Source organism: Odontomachus brunneus, unplaced genomic scaffold (assembly GCF_010583005.1).
Source record: "Odontomachus brunneus isolate Ranch 3 - 2012 unplaced genomic scaffold, Obru_v1 Obru_scaffold_030, whole genome shotgun sequence".
Taxonomy (NCBI): domain Eukaryota; kingdom Metazoa; phylum Arthropoda; class Insecta; order Hymenoptera; family Formicidae; genus Odontomachus; species Odontomachus brunneus.
The window spans coordinates 894,871-909,062 of NW_022639480.1; the positions used below are offsets into that span (position 1 = coordinate 894,871).

The window sequence follows — 14,192 nt, forward strand, 5'->3', positions numbered from 1 at the left end:
ATATGGTGTAATATATTTCAAAATTTGTGGGATATTAGAGAAAAAAAAAGAAAACGCGTTTCCAATTTTAACCAATTAAATGTATATATTTAGTAATAAAGTTCTGCATCCAGAAAATAAAATAGATTGCAAATCATAAGTCTTGACTTTTTATCATCGTGTGAACCTATAATTTCGATCTTCTGAGCATTCTCTAAAAGAATAAGATATAAAATGTGAATGATACATTAAAGTATTAATATATATTTTTAAACATTTTTGCATAATTTTACCTATAATAGCTTTATGTTTTATCGTCAGTTCCTCTCGAATCCATTGTTTAAAACGTAAAGCCACTTGACTGATCATACGAATTGTAGCTTCATTTATGCTAGGCCTCAGCAGCAAGCTTGGTAAAGCTATAACATACTTTTTAAATGCTTCTCTATTAAATGGAAAAAAGAAAGAGTATTATTCGCGATGTCAGAGTCAGCATACATGCGATACAGCCAAAGCTTTCCTTCGCAAGATATATTAATTATTTTAAACTATAAACTCCTTTAGTTTCAACGTTTTATCATTTGTAAATACTCACCAATTAATCATTTTTTATACTTTTAAACGGTAATGACATTTAATAGACATTTATGAAAGTGTACTTTGTAAAAACTCAATTACCTGTATAACTCATTTAAATTACATTCCAATATAATATTACCAACAATCAGAGACAAGTTCGATTGCAATTCATTTTTAGATAGGTAGGACACTTTTATAATCAGTTGCAAAGTTTGATTTAAATCAATACCATTCGCGTGCCAAGACGAACTCGCTGATAAAAATAAAGTTTTTAGCAGCTTAGTTAGTTGTGATAACACAAACTTGTCGTTGATGCACCAATTTTTAATGGTATCTAAAAAAATGTTTAATAAAACAATATGGAGACAATTAGAAGAGAACCAAATTAATTGTATAATATTATAATATAATATTATATTACTTAATATAATATTATATAATATATAATTATATTATTATATTATATAATATATAATTAATTATAATATTATATTACATAATATAATATTATTGTATAATATTATAACATTAGTTGATAAACCATACATACTATTTAAATATTTAATAATAGACAGACAATAGTTTTTGGTAGTGTTATTAAATTTGCTACTATCGTGGTCAATTGAAGATGTGAACCATGTATGAATTTGACAAAGTCCCAAATTCTGTTCTAAGCATCTTTCACTGTTAGATTCTATTTCAGAATAATCTTCTTGACATTTTTTGGATTTGTTGGTAAATTCACTTGCTGCTCTGTATGGGAAGTTCAACAAAAAGCTTCTCATAAATGATTTATGAAATTTATCTATAAACGAACGCTTTGTATGCTTGTAATCGTCGTGATCCAACATTTCGATGTACTCGATAATCGACTGCATAATTTTAGTGATTCCTCTCAATAATACGGACGTATCGCTGGAAATCGTGGTCTCTGTATAATTCTCAAACTTCTCATTTGGACATACTTCTAGCCATATATCAAACATTAGTGACATCAATGTATCTACATATTTAATGAATTCTTCCATGGGTAAAGTTTCTCCTGTTCTCGTTACCGAGTCCATATCGTCGTTAAAATTGATTTCACAAGGTTTAGCTGAACTACCGCCATAAACTGGAAGAAATTCACAATATTCTACTTCTCTCAATGTTATACCCGAATATGTAGACCTTTCAAGTTTCTGATCACTTAGAACACAGTTGAACATATTAACTAAACGTTCCAAAACTTGTATTCTCCACTTTACACTAGTGGTTTTTAAATTTGTAATTATTGTTAATTGTCTGTTGTGCTTATTATCACTGTGTAACCTACACATCATGTCTAAAAAGTTAGAAAATATTTTACGACTATCCTTCGCAAGCATGTTACCACAGTGAAGCAGAAGTACATCCAAGAAATGTAAAGAGTCCTCCTTTATACATGGATTAATATGTGTCATAGCACAATTCAAATAAGAAGTTAAAACTTTCGAATATAGCACCAACTGTTCCTCGGACATGCATTCAAGAATTGAACGCAGTGCAGATAATGAATCTTTTCGTATATTTTTCTCTCTATCTAGTGACAAAGCTGCTATTCCATTCAATAAAGGACCTAATTCTGCATGCAAAGTCGTTGATGAATGAAATAGTAAGATTTCTTTCAGTTCCCTCAATGCTCCTTCTCTTACCGCTGCATTATGATGGTGAAAACGCACTAACAGATCCTGAAGCCGATTTAACAAATGTTCTAGCAATGTTATATAAAAGGATCAATAAGCATGCAATATTTGTACAATTCACATAAGTAGACTATCTTACATACTTTGATATTGAGTTTACGAGTGCTGAGAATTTCTGTTTCATCATGCTGTTTTAATTGTATAGGTATTATAATTTTCTTTGTTTTGAACGATGTATCCGTGACATTCTTCGGCTTCGTTATTTTACTTCTCAATTTTATTTTCGCTTTTTCTGACCTCAAGCGTTTCAAGTGCTTATAACCCTTAGCCATGACGTCGAAATAATCGTTAGAATATGTGTTTCTTACTACAAATTTTCACGAAAAGTTGCCTTTTCGATATGTAGAATAAGAATTAAAATGAGTTAAGATATGACAGATAAATTCAACAAAGCACACAATTATAACACGTGTAACACGTTTTTTGAGGTTATGTTTAACCAGTTTAAAGCTTGATTTAAGCCTATTCTACAATTGCGTGAACGTGGTTGTAAGTAGTTGTAAGTGATTACGACAACCAATCAGAGTAAAGTAATCAGTGAATAAAACATTCGGATTGGTTGATTCTTACGTTCACGCTACGCTTACGCAATTGTAGAATGGGCTTTATGCTCTTTGCGTTCTGTTTCTTGTCATCTGTCTTTTCTGGCTTAAAACTTTAAGCCTGATCTACAATGTGTTCTTTGCTTCCTGTTTCTTGTTTTCTGTCTTTTTTTAGTTTAAGGTGTAAGGCTTGAGTCAGAAAGAGATAAAGAAAAAGTAACAGGAAGCAAATAACACATTATAGATCAAGCTTAAGATTTGAGTCAGAAAGAAATAAAGGGAAAGAAGCAGGAAGCAAAGAGCATATTGTAGATCAGGTTTTAGAGTGCTATTTCACGTGTCGTACGACAAGCTTTTCAAATACGTTTATTGGTTGGTGAATAGAGTATTTCTAGATTCTCTGTTCGTCAACCAATGAACGTATCCAAAAAGCTTGTACGACACGTGAAATATCAGCCTAACTTTACCATTGCATTTTTGAATACCAGAGTGCGCCACTAATACCTATTTCTACCAACTTTAGTTAACTCAACTGACTGATTATTGGCTAAGGCTGGTGTCCTATGGAACGGAAATTTTCATCGGAACAGAACGCATGCACCAATTACAACCATTTTATTCTATTCGTGAAAATAATAGAGTAACTGTGATTGGTGCATGCGTTCCGTTCCGATGAGAATTTCCGTTCCATGGGACGCCAGCCTCTTCGCATTTCTCGTATTTCTCGGTAGTCAGAATTAATAGATGCGATTGGTCAAGGCCGTTAGATAACCAGCCGGTTAAGTTAACTGATAACATATTTGATTGGCTCTGGGTTAATCCACTCTGGGTTATTCAGTCTACGTTTATTGGTTGAACAAGTATTTATAAGCTTTATGATTGGCTAGTAGAGATTTATAACGTCATTAATCGCTCTCGAAGCTAATCGAACACTCTATGAAGTTGGTAGAAATAGCGATATATACGTCACTTTCTTTTTGATATATCACTACTTTTGTAAGGTGTGCGCAAGGTACATATGTTATTCCGTTAATTATGTATTTTAAAATTGTCTTTAGTTAATATTAACCCTAAACGTTTCATTAATTAATTAATTGATTAATTTCATATGTATATTGCAAACGACATATATATACATAACACTAGAAGTTATAGATTACCCTTCATGTGCATGATACATTTGCATAATATAGCCTACGTATTCTAATCTGCAAAACTTCTAAGCCCGTGTCACATCACGGATTAGAGATGGAAGATTGCGGGTTGAAGATCAATGGTGAGACTACGTTAAAATAATAGCAAAGAAATAGAAAGAAGTTTCCTGTCTATACAATCACATGTGACAACCCGATGAATCGTTGCACGACAATTCGTTGCACGTGATTGTATAGACAGAAAATTTTTTCCATTTTTTCTTCGTCTATTCTTTATATAGTTCTACCACAGATCTCGACAAATCGACAACTGGTTTGCTTTTTTTCCAATTGGCTAAGTTTCAATTTTCAATCTGCAATCCTTAGTCTCCAATTCGTAGTGTGACACGGGCTTTAGTGCACGTGCTATTACCGTCATTCTATGGCAAACTTGTATAACATCTAAAATGATACTAGACTGATAAATATGGACACGACATTCAAAGATCAAGATAAGTTGCGACCTTTCGTATATATAGTTATCAATTATGACAAAGTGTAGTGCGATAATTTGATGACAGTGTAAATTACCAAATTATTATTTAAAGTATATATGAGAGTATATATAAATATATGAGAGTAGTGAGGATTGAAATTGATCATTATTAGAAAAAAGAATAGGAAGAAAAATGTGGTATTGTGCTCAAAAAGAGGCGAGTGTTCATAAGAATACTACAATATAACAGATCAGAGAAACGTGTATGAGTGATTAAATTTTCGGGACGATAATCTATAATTTTCTTTTTTTAAGCGGCTTACATTTTTCTAACATGTTTACTAAGCGGTCCAGCGTACTAAAAGTATGTTGTAAGAGTAGCTTTAAAAATCGTAAACGTGTTAGAAAAACGATTATGTCGTTCAGCAAAAAATCTTACAAGTTATCAAGCTCTCAGCGATTAACGCAAAGTGCTTACTAACCTGCTTTTTCTGTTGAGCACAGCTAAGATAATCTACCAATGCAAACTCGTATCTCGCGCGCGAGTGTCTATTGTACTTTATACGAACCGGAATGACAGTACAAAATTTTCTGCACGCGTAAGTGCAACGTGAATTAATATATAGAACGTTAAGAGGTTACCGGTAGAAATCAATATTATTGGGTATTAAAATATTGTGTTTTCTTCTGTGTCAATTTGTCGTGATTAATTGTAGATATTTCTTAATGTCTGATTATGTGTGAAACCATAGCCAAGTCCAGTGAATATAAATATATATATGTTATAACAGATTTAACTTACTAATTAAATCTTAATTATCATATCTATTGATAAGAGCACATGCAAAATATCTTTATAAGAACATCTTAAGATCACAAAAATATAATAGTACAGAAAAATACATTTTTAATATGCCTTAACAACATCAGATAATTTATTGATGCATTTAAATCTATTAACAATTATGTTTCAGATATGATCTAATCTAACTTTTATAACATTGAACTTTGACATATGCATACTCATCAGTTATATGAAGGATTATAATACAGAATTTAAATATATAAAAAAGAAGAGTATCGAATAATGAAACAATACTAAATGTTTGAAGTTAAACACATTTATTGATGAATATGAATTCAGCAAATATAGAAATGAGATACTGTCCACCAAATATAACTTTCAATGAGATTTGGGTGGAACATGGCATGTCCAAATGTTTCATGGACACTATCAGTGCTACTGTAATTTCCTTATATTTGATTATATTTGGATCTATTCAACTTTGGATGTACCGCAAATATGGGACAGAAATTGATGCAAGTACTTTACCAAAAAGTAAATTGTACAATTTACAAAAGTTTATTTTGTACTTTGTTCCTTTTCTGAGTGTATTAAGAATAATTTTACAAGCTACTATCTTGGATGATGGAATGGTTTATGGATATATGGTAAGATATGTAATATATATTGTAGCTTTGTAATTGTATAGATTTGCAATATAAGCTATATAAGCTTTTAGATTATATAAAGTATCATAGTGAATAACATGTTCTCCAATAACTTTATGAATATATTATGTTATTGCTGCTCTTTTAACAGTATTATTTATCATATAATTTAAATATATAATGTGTTTATGAGCATGGTTTTGTGATTTTTTTTAATGAATAAGTAGAAAATAAATTTTTTACCTTTGTAGATACTGACAACAGCATTGACAGTAGTAGTTTATCCATATTCAGTTTATATTTTGAGAGTTGAGAGACATAAACTATTACCAAGCGTGCCACCACATGGTCATGGATTAGTGTTGCTAGGTTTCTGGACATTAACATTTGTTGCTGAAAATCTTGTTTTCGTTAACATTGGAAAACTGGAGTGGTGGTTCCATTTAAATTCGTAAGTTTGTATTGAAGAGACTTATGTTATAAATAATTTAATATGCTATATAATAATTTAATGTATTTACAGAAAATGATCTTGAAAATGTAAAAGACAAGTAAATCTCTTTAAAATTAAGTGATTATTCAATCTAAATTTAATATATTTTATATATTATAATAATTCTAATATATTTTTGCAGCTTGACAGACCAGATTGAAATGGCTTTATTTGTCTTACGCTACGTTAGTAATCTACTGATTTTTGCTCTTGGTCTACGAGCTCCAGGTATCGGTGGTCATCTGGATCCTGATTACCGTATACTGAACGATGGCTCAACCACACAGTCGCGATATTACCAAAGAGTAAGTTATACGTATTGGTTGTGCGATTCATTTATATAGTATACAATTGAGAAAATATTAATTCATACAAAGATATTTACAGAGGCCAGATGACAATTCTTCCACTTGGGCAAATCTGTGGTACAAGATTAAAACTTTATCACCGTTCTTGTGGCCAAAATCAGATTTTTTACTTCAATTGAGAGTAATATTTTGCTTTTTACTGCTGATGTCTGGACGTTTAATAAATCTTTACGTGCCTATTTACAATAAAAAGATTGTAGATAGTGTCACGATGGTTCCTATAAGATTTAGGTGCGTGAAAATATAATATGACCAAGTTTTAACTGATATTTATATACATTGATTCATTGGTATCTTCGTATCGTGTCAATTATCGTTTCAGCGAAATATTTATTTTTATTATAGATGGGATATAGTGCTGATATACGTAGCGTTCAAATTTTTGCAAGGTGGCGGTACGGGAGGTATGGGCTTGTTAAATAATTTAAGATCCTTTCTCTGGATACGTATTCAGCAATATACTACTCGTGAAGTAGAGGTAGAGCTTTTCAAGTGAGTTTAACTGGTGGAGCGTTGAAATCACATCGACGAAAATGACTTGTCTTCTTCTTTCACAGTTGTATATTCAAAATATTTTATTTTGCAGGCATCTGCACGGACTGAGTTTACGTTGGCATCTTGGAAGAAAGACTGGTGAAGTGTTAAGAGTCATGGATCGTGGCACGGATTCGATCAATAATTTGCTCAATTATATACTTTTTCAAATATTGCCGACTATTATTGATATCATCGTAGCCATTGTATTTTTCATCAGTGCATTTAACAAGTGGTTTGGTCTCATTGTTTTTGTCACTATGATTCTCTATATCAGTAAGTACAATGATGGTGATGATGTTGGCAATAATAATAATAATAATAATAATATTAATAGAGAGTAGTAGCAAAAATAATAGTAAGAGATACTGAATGCATCTTGCGGCCCGCCGCACGCCATTACAGAGTGAAGGAAGATGTTAACGAGGATGGCAAGGTTGTCTATAATTTATAGTGTCTTAATATAAAAGTAAATGACTGATTAATCACTAGTAGCAATCGGCGGACCGCAAAGTATTAATTCTATTTTCTCACGCATCCCAGCTTTTCTCGCATACGCTAAATTTTCTCTTCAATCTTCAATTCTCAGTTGCCACGATCGCGATCACTGAATGGCGTACGAAGTTCCAAAGGCGTATGAATCTGGCCGACAATGCTCAGAAAGCGCGTAGCGTCGACAGTTTACTCAACTTTGAGACCGTTAAATATTACGGTGCTGAGGCATACGAAGTTGAAAACTACAGAAAGGCGATCTTAGATTTTCAAGTACAAGAATGGAAATCCATGATTACATTAAATATTTTGAACACCCTGCAAAATATCATTGTCTGCGGTGGTTTGTTATCTGGATCATTGTTGTGTTTACACATGGTTAGTACTCGTGTTAAAATGCAGTGTTCTTATTTCAACGAATTGTAATATAATAAGCTAAAAGCGACAGGAAGCATGACAATATATTGACAATGAAACAGTTTGGTTTTCCCATAGGTTGTCTCTCACGAAGGTTTGACAATTGGTGACTACGTCTTGTTTTCCAGTTATATAATACAACTTTATGTGCCGTTAAACTGGTTCGGCACATATTACAGGTAATGTTTAAACAAGGAAGATTATTACATCTTTTATCGCAAAGAATCATCAACTTATACGCGTCGTCGATTAATGTATCGTTAATCAATACAACTCGAGTTTCTGTTTCAACCGACTCATTCACTCGATGTTTCCTCATCTAAAGGGCCATACAAAAAAATTTCGTCGATATGGAGAATATGTTTGAGCTACTCAGGGAAGAGCAAGAAGTGATAGATGCGCCAGGAGCCGGGCTGTTGGATGTTAAGCGTGGACAAGTGGAATTTTCAAATGTATCGTTTGGTTACTCTCATGAGAAACTTGTGCTGAGAAATATCAGTTTCACTGTGCCTGCGGGAAAAACGGTTGCATTAGTCGGTCCGTCCGGTGCCGGGAAAAGTACTATAATGAGACTACTATTCCGTTTCTATGATGTGGAACAAGGTGCGATTATAATCGACGGACAAAATGTCAAGACTGTCAAACAGGAGTCTCTCAGAAGTGCCATAGGTATTGTCATATCGTTATTATCGACTTTAACATTTCTGCGACGAGCAATTATCCTGAAAACTTCTCGATTCACAGGTGTTGTGCCGCAAGACACGGTCTTATTTAACAACACAATAATGTATAATATTCAGTACGGTCGTATCGATGCATTGGAAGCAGATATAATCGCTGCTGCAAAGCATGCGGACATCCACGAAAGAATTCTTACATTCCAAAATGGCTATGAGACACAGGTACGTTAGTCCAATTAATCGAGCCAAACGTAGCTGGATTAATCATCTTTACTCGCATTCACTTTGCCGCGATCGCGCTTATATCGCTTGTCTCTCTCTTAGGTTGGCGAAAGGGGACTTCGATTGAGCGGCGGTGAAAAGCAACGCGTTGCAATCGCACGTACGATATTAAAAGCGCCGAACATTGTACTGCTAGATGAGGCTACGAGTGCTTTGGACACTCAAACGGAACGTAACATACAAGCAGCGTTGAATAGTGTGTGCGCCGGACGAACTACCATCGTCATAGCGCATAGATTATCCACGATCATTCACGCGGATGAGATTCTAGTTTTGAAAGAGGGCGAAATTGTCGAAAGAGGCAAACACGAAGAATTAATTTCGCACGGAGGTGTCTATCACGCGATGTGGCAAGCGCAGCTCCAAAATGATCAGGAGAACAACAAGAATGAGATTCTTTCCACGCATGAAGATAATGCGTTGTAACAAATTAGATTAACAATAATGAATAAGACTTGTAGAGTTCTATTTTTCAAATATATTTATTGTTGATAAGATTATTGTACTCACAGATGGAGGATATATTATACAGAGTCAAGAACTTGAGATCTATTACTGATGTATTAACATTTTCCTTAATAGCGGATGGGGCTATATTGATCTGTATTTTTTAGCCAGTAGAAAAAATACGACTATGTATTGTTAATGTAAGTATGCGTTAAATGCGTTAATAATTTATGCGAGTGTATTGATTTTTTAGAGTTTCATCTCCAATTGAAACTTACATTGAAAATTTGAACTAATCCATAAGAGTTAATGAATGTAATAAAGTACTTATATAAATTTGATTTTATCCCAATAAGAAACGTGTCTAATATACTTTCTCTGATATAAATAATAATAATAATAAATAATATATAAGATTGTGGAAGTAAAACGCGTTATCTATAACGTTACAAATTATACTTTCAGTAATGACTTATTTAATGACGGCGTTATTATATTTGATAATGGCAAAGAATATTTCCATTATTTTGCATATATAAAATACATGTGCATACAACAGCTTGTTAATTTTTATATAAAAAATTAATTAAGTATATGAACTCGATCATAACCAATAAGAACGTGGAGTTATCAATCGCCGGTACGTGTACAGTCCGATATAAAATGTCACTTGGCGCACGTGTGTGACCAGTTGGCAGAAGACGTCAACCATACCGGTGTATGTGTGCTTTTGCAGGAGTATCTTTATTTTTCCATCAGTTAGTTTAGGTTTATCGTGACAATGGAGTACATTTATCGATTACCGTTCTTAATCTTGGAAGTGCCTAATTTAAAATTAAAGAGACCGTCCTGGATGGGGAAACCCAGCGCTATGGTAGTCTTCTCCTTCATTCTCCTCTCGTACTTCTTAGTGACGGGAGGTTAGTTGGTCCACGTACACAGATCATTTATTTTTAACGCAATATTCTGACCTTTACAAATATATTCCGTTTCACAGGAATCATATACGATGTGATTGTTGAGCCACCCAGTGTAGGTTCCACGACAGACGAACATGGTCATACAAGACCCGTAAGTCGAGAGAATTTTTTGCTTTCATAATTCATTTTTTCAATGTTATGTTATATCTTTTGAATATTATCGTGTAATTCTTGCAGGTAGCATTTATGCCGTATCGCGTAAATGGGCAATACATAATGGAAGGTTTGGCCTCCAGTTTTCTCTTTACAATGGGAGGCCTAGGGTTTATCATACTGGATCAGACGCATGGTCCCTCAACGCCAAAACTTAACAGAGTTCTCTTGATATGTGTTGGATTTCTCAGTATAACAGTGTCATTTGTCGCATGCTGGATATTCATGAAAATGAAACTTCCGTAAGATAGTACTTATATTTTGAGTAATGTACACCATTATATTGTGTAACTAATTCTTTTTTATTTTTAGTGGATATCTGCAATCCTAAATGTAAGCTATTACAAATTCCATGGATATAACAAACGCCATTTTTATATTATTCAGGATATTGTAATGGATTGCTGATTTTTGTAATAAAGTGTAATAAATCAAATGAGATATTTTTAGTATTCTCATTATCAGTAATAGGGCAAAAGATGTGTACAATTTCTCAAATATATTATAGGTAATATTAAAAATATTAAAATATTATATGACATTAAATATCTTTAATATATAGCTATGTACTTTTCAAGGACATTATATTTTTCCAGAAATATATATAAATAAGGAGAGAGTATGTTCTTTTTTTGTTATAATTGCATGAACAAGTTTGAATTAACATATAAATTTTGGTAAAATAATATATGATCACATATTTAGCATAAGAAATAATTCTTTGAAAATAATATTACACACCTTTAAAATTCATATTTAACTGATCAAAGTTAACATTTTATTTTTTATTTATTTGCTCTTTCTATATTGCACTATCATATATGTATATCATACAATTTCTATTATATAATGAAAATTTTATACAGCACATATGTATATATAAATCGAGATATTTATATCCTCATAATAATTGATGATAAATACATATACATTTAATAATCATGCAATAATGTGTGATCTTACAATAGTCCTACAAGAATACATGTATAACTAATGCTATAAAACATATAAAACTAGTTTGAGATTATAGAAACAATATAAAAGTAATTTCATGTTTAGAAATATTTCTTTTATCACATAATAGCACAGTGAAAAATAAGAAATAAGAGATTTATTGATGTCACATTTAGGCCTAATTGTAGAGTTTTGGCACATTCCATGCATGTCGAACATAATATTTTTCCTGAATTATCTATTAGATCCACTTTATTAGTATAATTAATATGTAGTATCCAGTATATGTAGTATAAATCAATATCAGTCTTTTGTTGACTATTTTTTGTTAAAAATGCTAAATACCAATGTTTACAAACGAATAGCAAAGCTCCTGTAAACAATTTTAATATAATTTATAAATTTTATAGAATTATAATACAATAATATGAAGATTTTGTTTCTTACTTAGAAAAGTCGCTGCTTTTCTCTATAATGTGCTCAAATTCTGCAAAGCTCAAAGCACCATCATCATCTAGATCAGCTTCGTCAAGAATATACTGGAGAACTTGCTGCATGTCATTATCATTCAATCTCTGGGGTGCAGTTAACCTGTCAACCACTTGTCTCAAATCTCCTACACCCAGCATATCATCACCATCAAAATCTTAGGAAATGAAATAAATTAATAATATATTAAATATTTAAAAAAATAATATATTCTTTGTAGATGTAAATAATGAAAGAAGTGATATATTTACCAAATATTCTAAATGCATGTTCAGCTTTAACAGCCTTTGGAGCAGCATTGCTAAATACTGACATCATATCCAAGAAATCTTCAAAAGTACAATCGCCATCCTGACTAGAGCTAAAGACCTTACAAATTCTATCCCCAAAAGGATTTACTCTAAGTTCAGGATATTGTAAAATCTTAGACATTGGAAGTTTCGCATTCCTATTATGCCCAACTTTTTCTGGTGCAAGTGCTTTGAATTTTTGATGAGCACTGTTATAAAGACAAAAATAGATGATTTTGTAAGAGTATGCAATTAAAAATAAAATATCCTATTCAATAAATAAATAAGTTAACAATTAAAACTTACTGTAAGACCTCCTTCTTCGTAAAGTATGTTAAATCCTATTAATGAAAAAGATGATTATGATAATATTAAATGTTAAAAAATATAAAAATATTAAAAATATTAAAATTAACTTTTAAAGATGAATACGAAGCAATCTTACTTGATAATCCTGCAACTCTTCTTCAGTAAATTGACTACTTCTTGCGCCCATCTTTAAATATTTAATTCTACACAACAAACACAGAATAATTATACAATTTAGAGTCCTCACCTCTAATTTGGCTAAAACTCAACAATATTGTGTATTTTCAGGTGCAGAAATCGAATATAAAAGTTAAAATCGTTGTACTGTCCCGCAAAACGAAATATTAATTGTTAAAATTAACGGTACGATAGGTTATGAAACCTGTCATAGTGACAAAATGTAGCGACTTAGAAACTCAAAGCTTCATCCACATGTCACTCTTAACACACCATACACATTTTTCTTTCTATTATTTCCTCTTTACATTGCATTGCTAATTTCGTACACACCTTAACAGAGCAGTTACAAAAGAGACATCTACTAGCAAAAGTTAACAAAGGGATAAGTAGAAAATCGATTCGAAGCTATATTCTCAGGATAAAAGACAAACAATGTCGTTCAACAGAGTTACGAAAATTGTTAAAGATGTTTATAATGATCCATTTAAATGGTAAGTTATAAATAACTTGTTGGATTAAATTCCTCGAAGTACATTCAATATTTTGATGAATCTAACCTTAAAATTTACTTGTATGACATTAATTTTCAATGTACTACATTGTTAAAATTTATATATTGTTAAAATTGCTTAAATTGTTAATATTGCTATTGACTATTTTTACTCATTGATATAAATATATAATCTTAATTGTTACTTACAATCTATATCTTTCTGAGTTAAATACTTCTGTACAGAAGGCTGCCATGTGACTATTGTTTTCTATATTGAATGTATTAAATATTCCGTCTTATTGAAAATTACATATAACTAATTCTTGTATGATACGTATAAACATTTGTTTCATACTATATTTTTTGTCAACAGGTCAGCAGTAAAACACACAGCATTTTTCATAGTAGGTGTCAAGATAGCCCTTGAATGCAATGGAATGATCCTTATGCCACCCACTACTATATAAATCTGTATAGAATTTAGAAGAAAATATTATGTGAACACCACAAATGTTTACATATTTCATGCATTAATCACAATTACTATAACTGTTCTGGACCATTTGATTCTACTGATACTATACAACAATATTTGTAATTAAAACAATATTGCGGAAATGTTATTCTTCTTTTGTAATAAATAACACTTGTTTCTGTTGTTACCGCTGAATGTAGTTCCATAATTGCATTTAAAATAACCGCGTTTTTTTTTTACCCATTTAACTT

The 14,192-nt window shown here is 31.7% G+C and overlaps 4 protein-coding genes across 6 annotated transcripts; 2 read left to right on the plus strand and 2 right to left on the minus strand.

The window, feature by feature from the left end:
* Positions 1-58: 58 nt before the first annotated feature.
* LOC116843098 (testis-expressed protein 10 homolog) lies at positions 59-2,810 on the minus strand. Its single transcript, XM_032813168.1, has 5 exons — positions 2,366-2,810; positions 1,109-2,267; positions 658-892; positions 273-424; positions 59-193 (listed from the first exon to the last, which is right to left on the minus strand). Exons 1-5 carry the CDS (start codon positions 2,552-2,554, stop codon positions 90-92), a joined length of 1,839 nt encoding a protein of 612 aa, XP_032669059.1. The 5' UTR covers positions 2,555-2,810; the 3' UTR covers positions 59-89.
* A 940-nt stretch (positions 2,811-3,750) lies between these two features.
* On the plus strand, positions 3,751-9,977 carry LOC116843083 (ATP-binding cassette sub-family B member 6, mitochondrial). 3 transcript variants are annotated; one of them, XM_032813124.1, is made up of 12 exons: positions 3,751-3,836; positions 5,428-5,905; positions 6,157-6,356; positions 6,541-6,703; positions 6,786-6,997; positions 7,112-7,258; positions 7,353-7,576; positions 7,890-8,170; positions 8,288-8,388; positions 8,535-8,878; positions 8,954-9,111; positions 9,214-9,977. In XM_032813124.1, exons 2-12 carry the CDS (start codon positions 5,582-5,584, stop codon positions 9,595-9,597), a joined length of 2,538 nt encoding a protein of 845 aa, XP_032669015.1. In that variant the 5' UTR covers positions 3,751-3,836; positions 5,428-5,581; the 3' UTR covers positions 9,598-9,977. The 3 variants fall into 3 exon arrangements, with proteins under 3 accessions (XP_032669015.1, XP_032669013.1, XP_032669014.1); XM_032813122.1 differs by lacking the exon at positions 3,751-3,836 and adding an exon at positions 4,172-5,117; XM_032813123.1 differs by lacking the exon at positions 3,751-3,836 and adding an exon at positions 4,172-5,052.
* A 296-nt stretch (positions 9,978-10,273) lies between these two features.
* LOC116843086 (oligosaccharyltransferase complex subunit OSTC) lies at positions 10,274-11,324 on the plus strand. The gene is made up of 4 exons (XM_032813129.1): positions 10,274-10,538; positions 10,616-10,689; positions 10,776-10,993; positions 11,064-11,324. The coding sequence occupies exons 1-4, from the start codon at positions 10,400-10,402 to the stop codon at positions 11,080-11,082; spliced, it is 450 nt and encodes a 149-aa protein (XP_032669020.1). The 5' UTR covers positions 10,274-10,399; the 3' UTR covers positions 11,083-11,324.
* A 421-nt stretch (positions 11,325-11,745) lies between these two features.
* LOC116843085 (calcium and integrin-binding protein 1-like) lies at positions 11,746-13,275 on the minus strand. The gene is made up of 5 exons (XM_032813127.1): positions 12,930-13,275; positions 12,791-12,825; positions 12,446-12,693; positions 12,153-12,351; positions 11,746-12,078 (listed from the first exon to the last, which is right to left on the minus strand). The coding sequence occupies exons 1-5, from the start codon at positions 12,978-12,980 to the stop codon at positions 12,057-12,059; spliced, it is 555 nt and encodes a 184-aa protein (XP_032669018.1). The 5' UTR covers positions 12,981-13,275; the 3' UTR covers positions 11,746-12,056.
* Between the last annotated feature and the right edge of the window lie 917 nt (positions 13,276-14,192).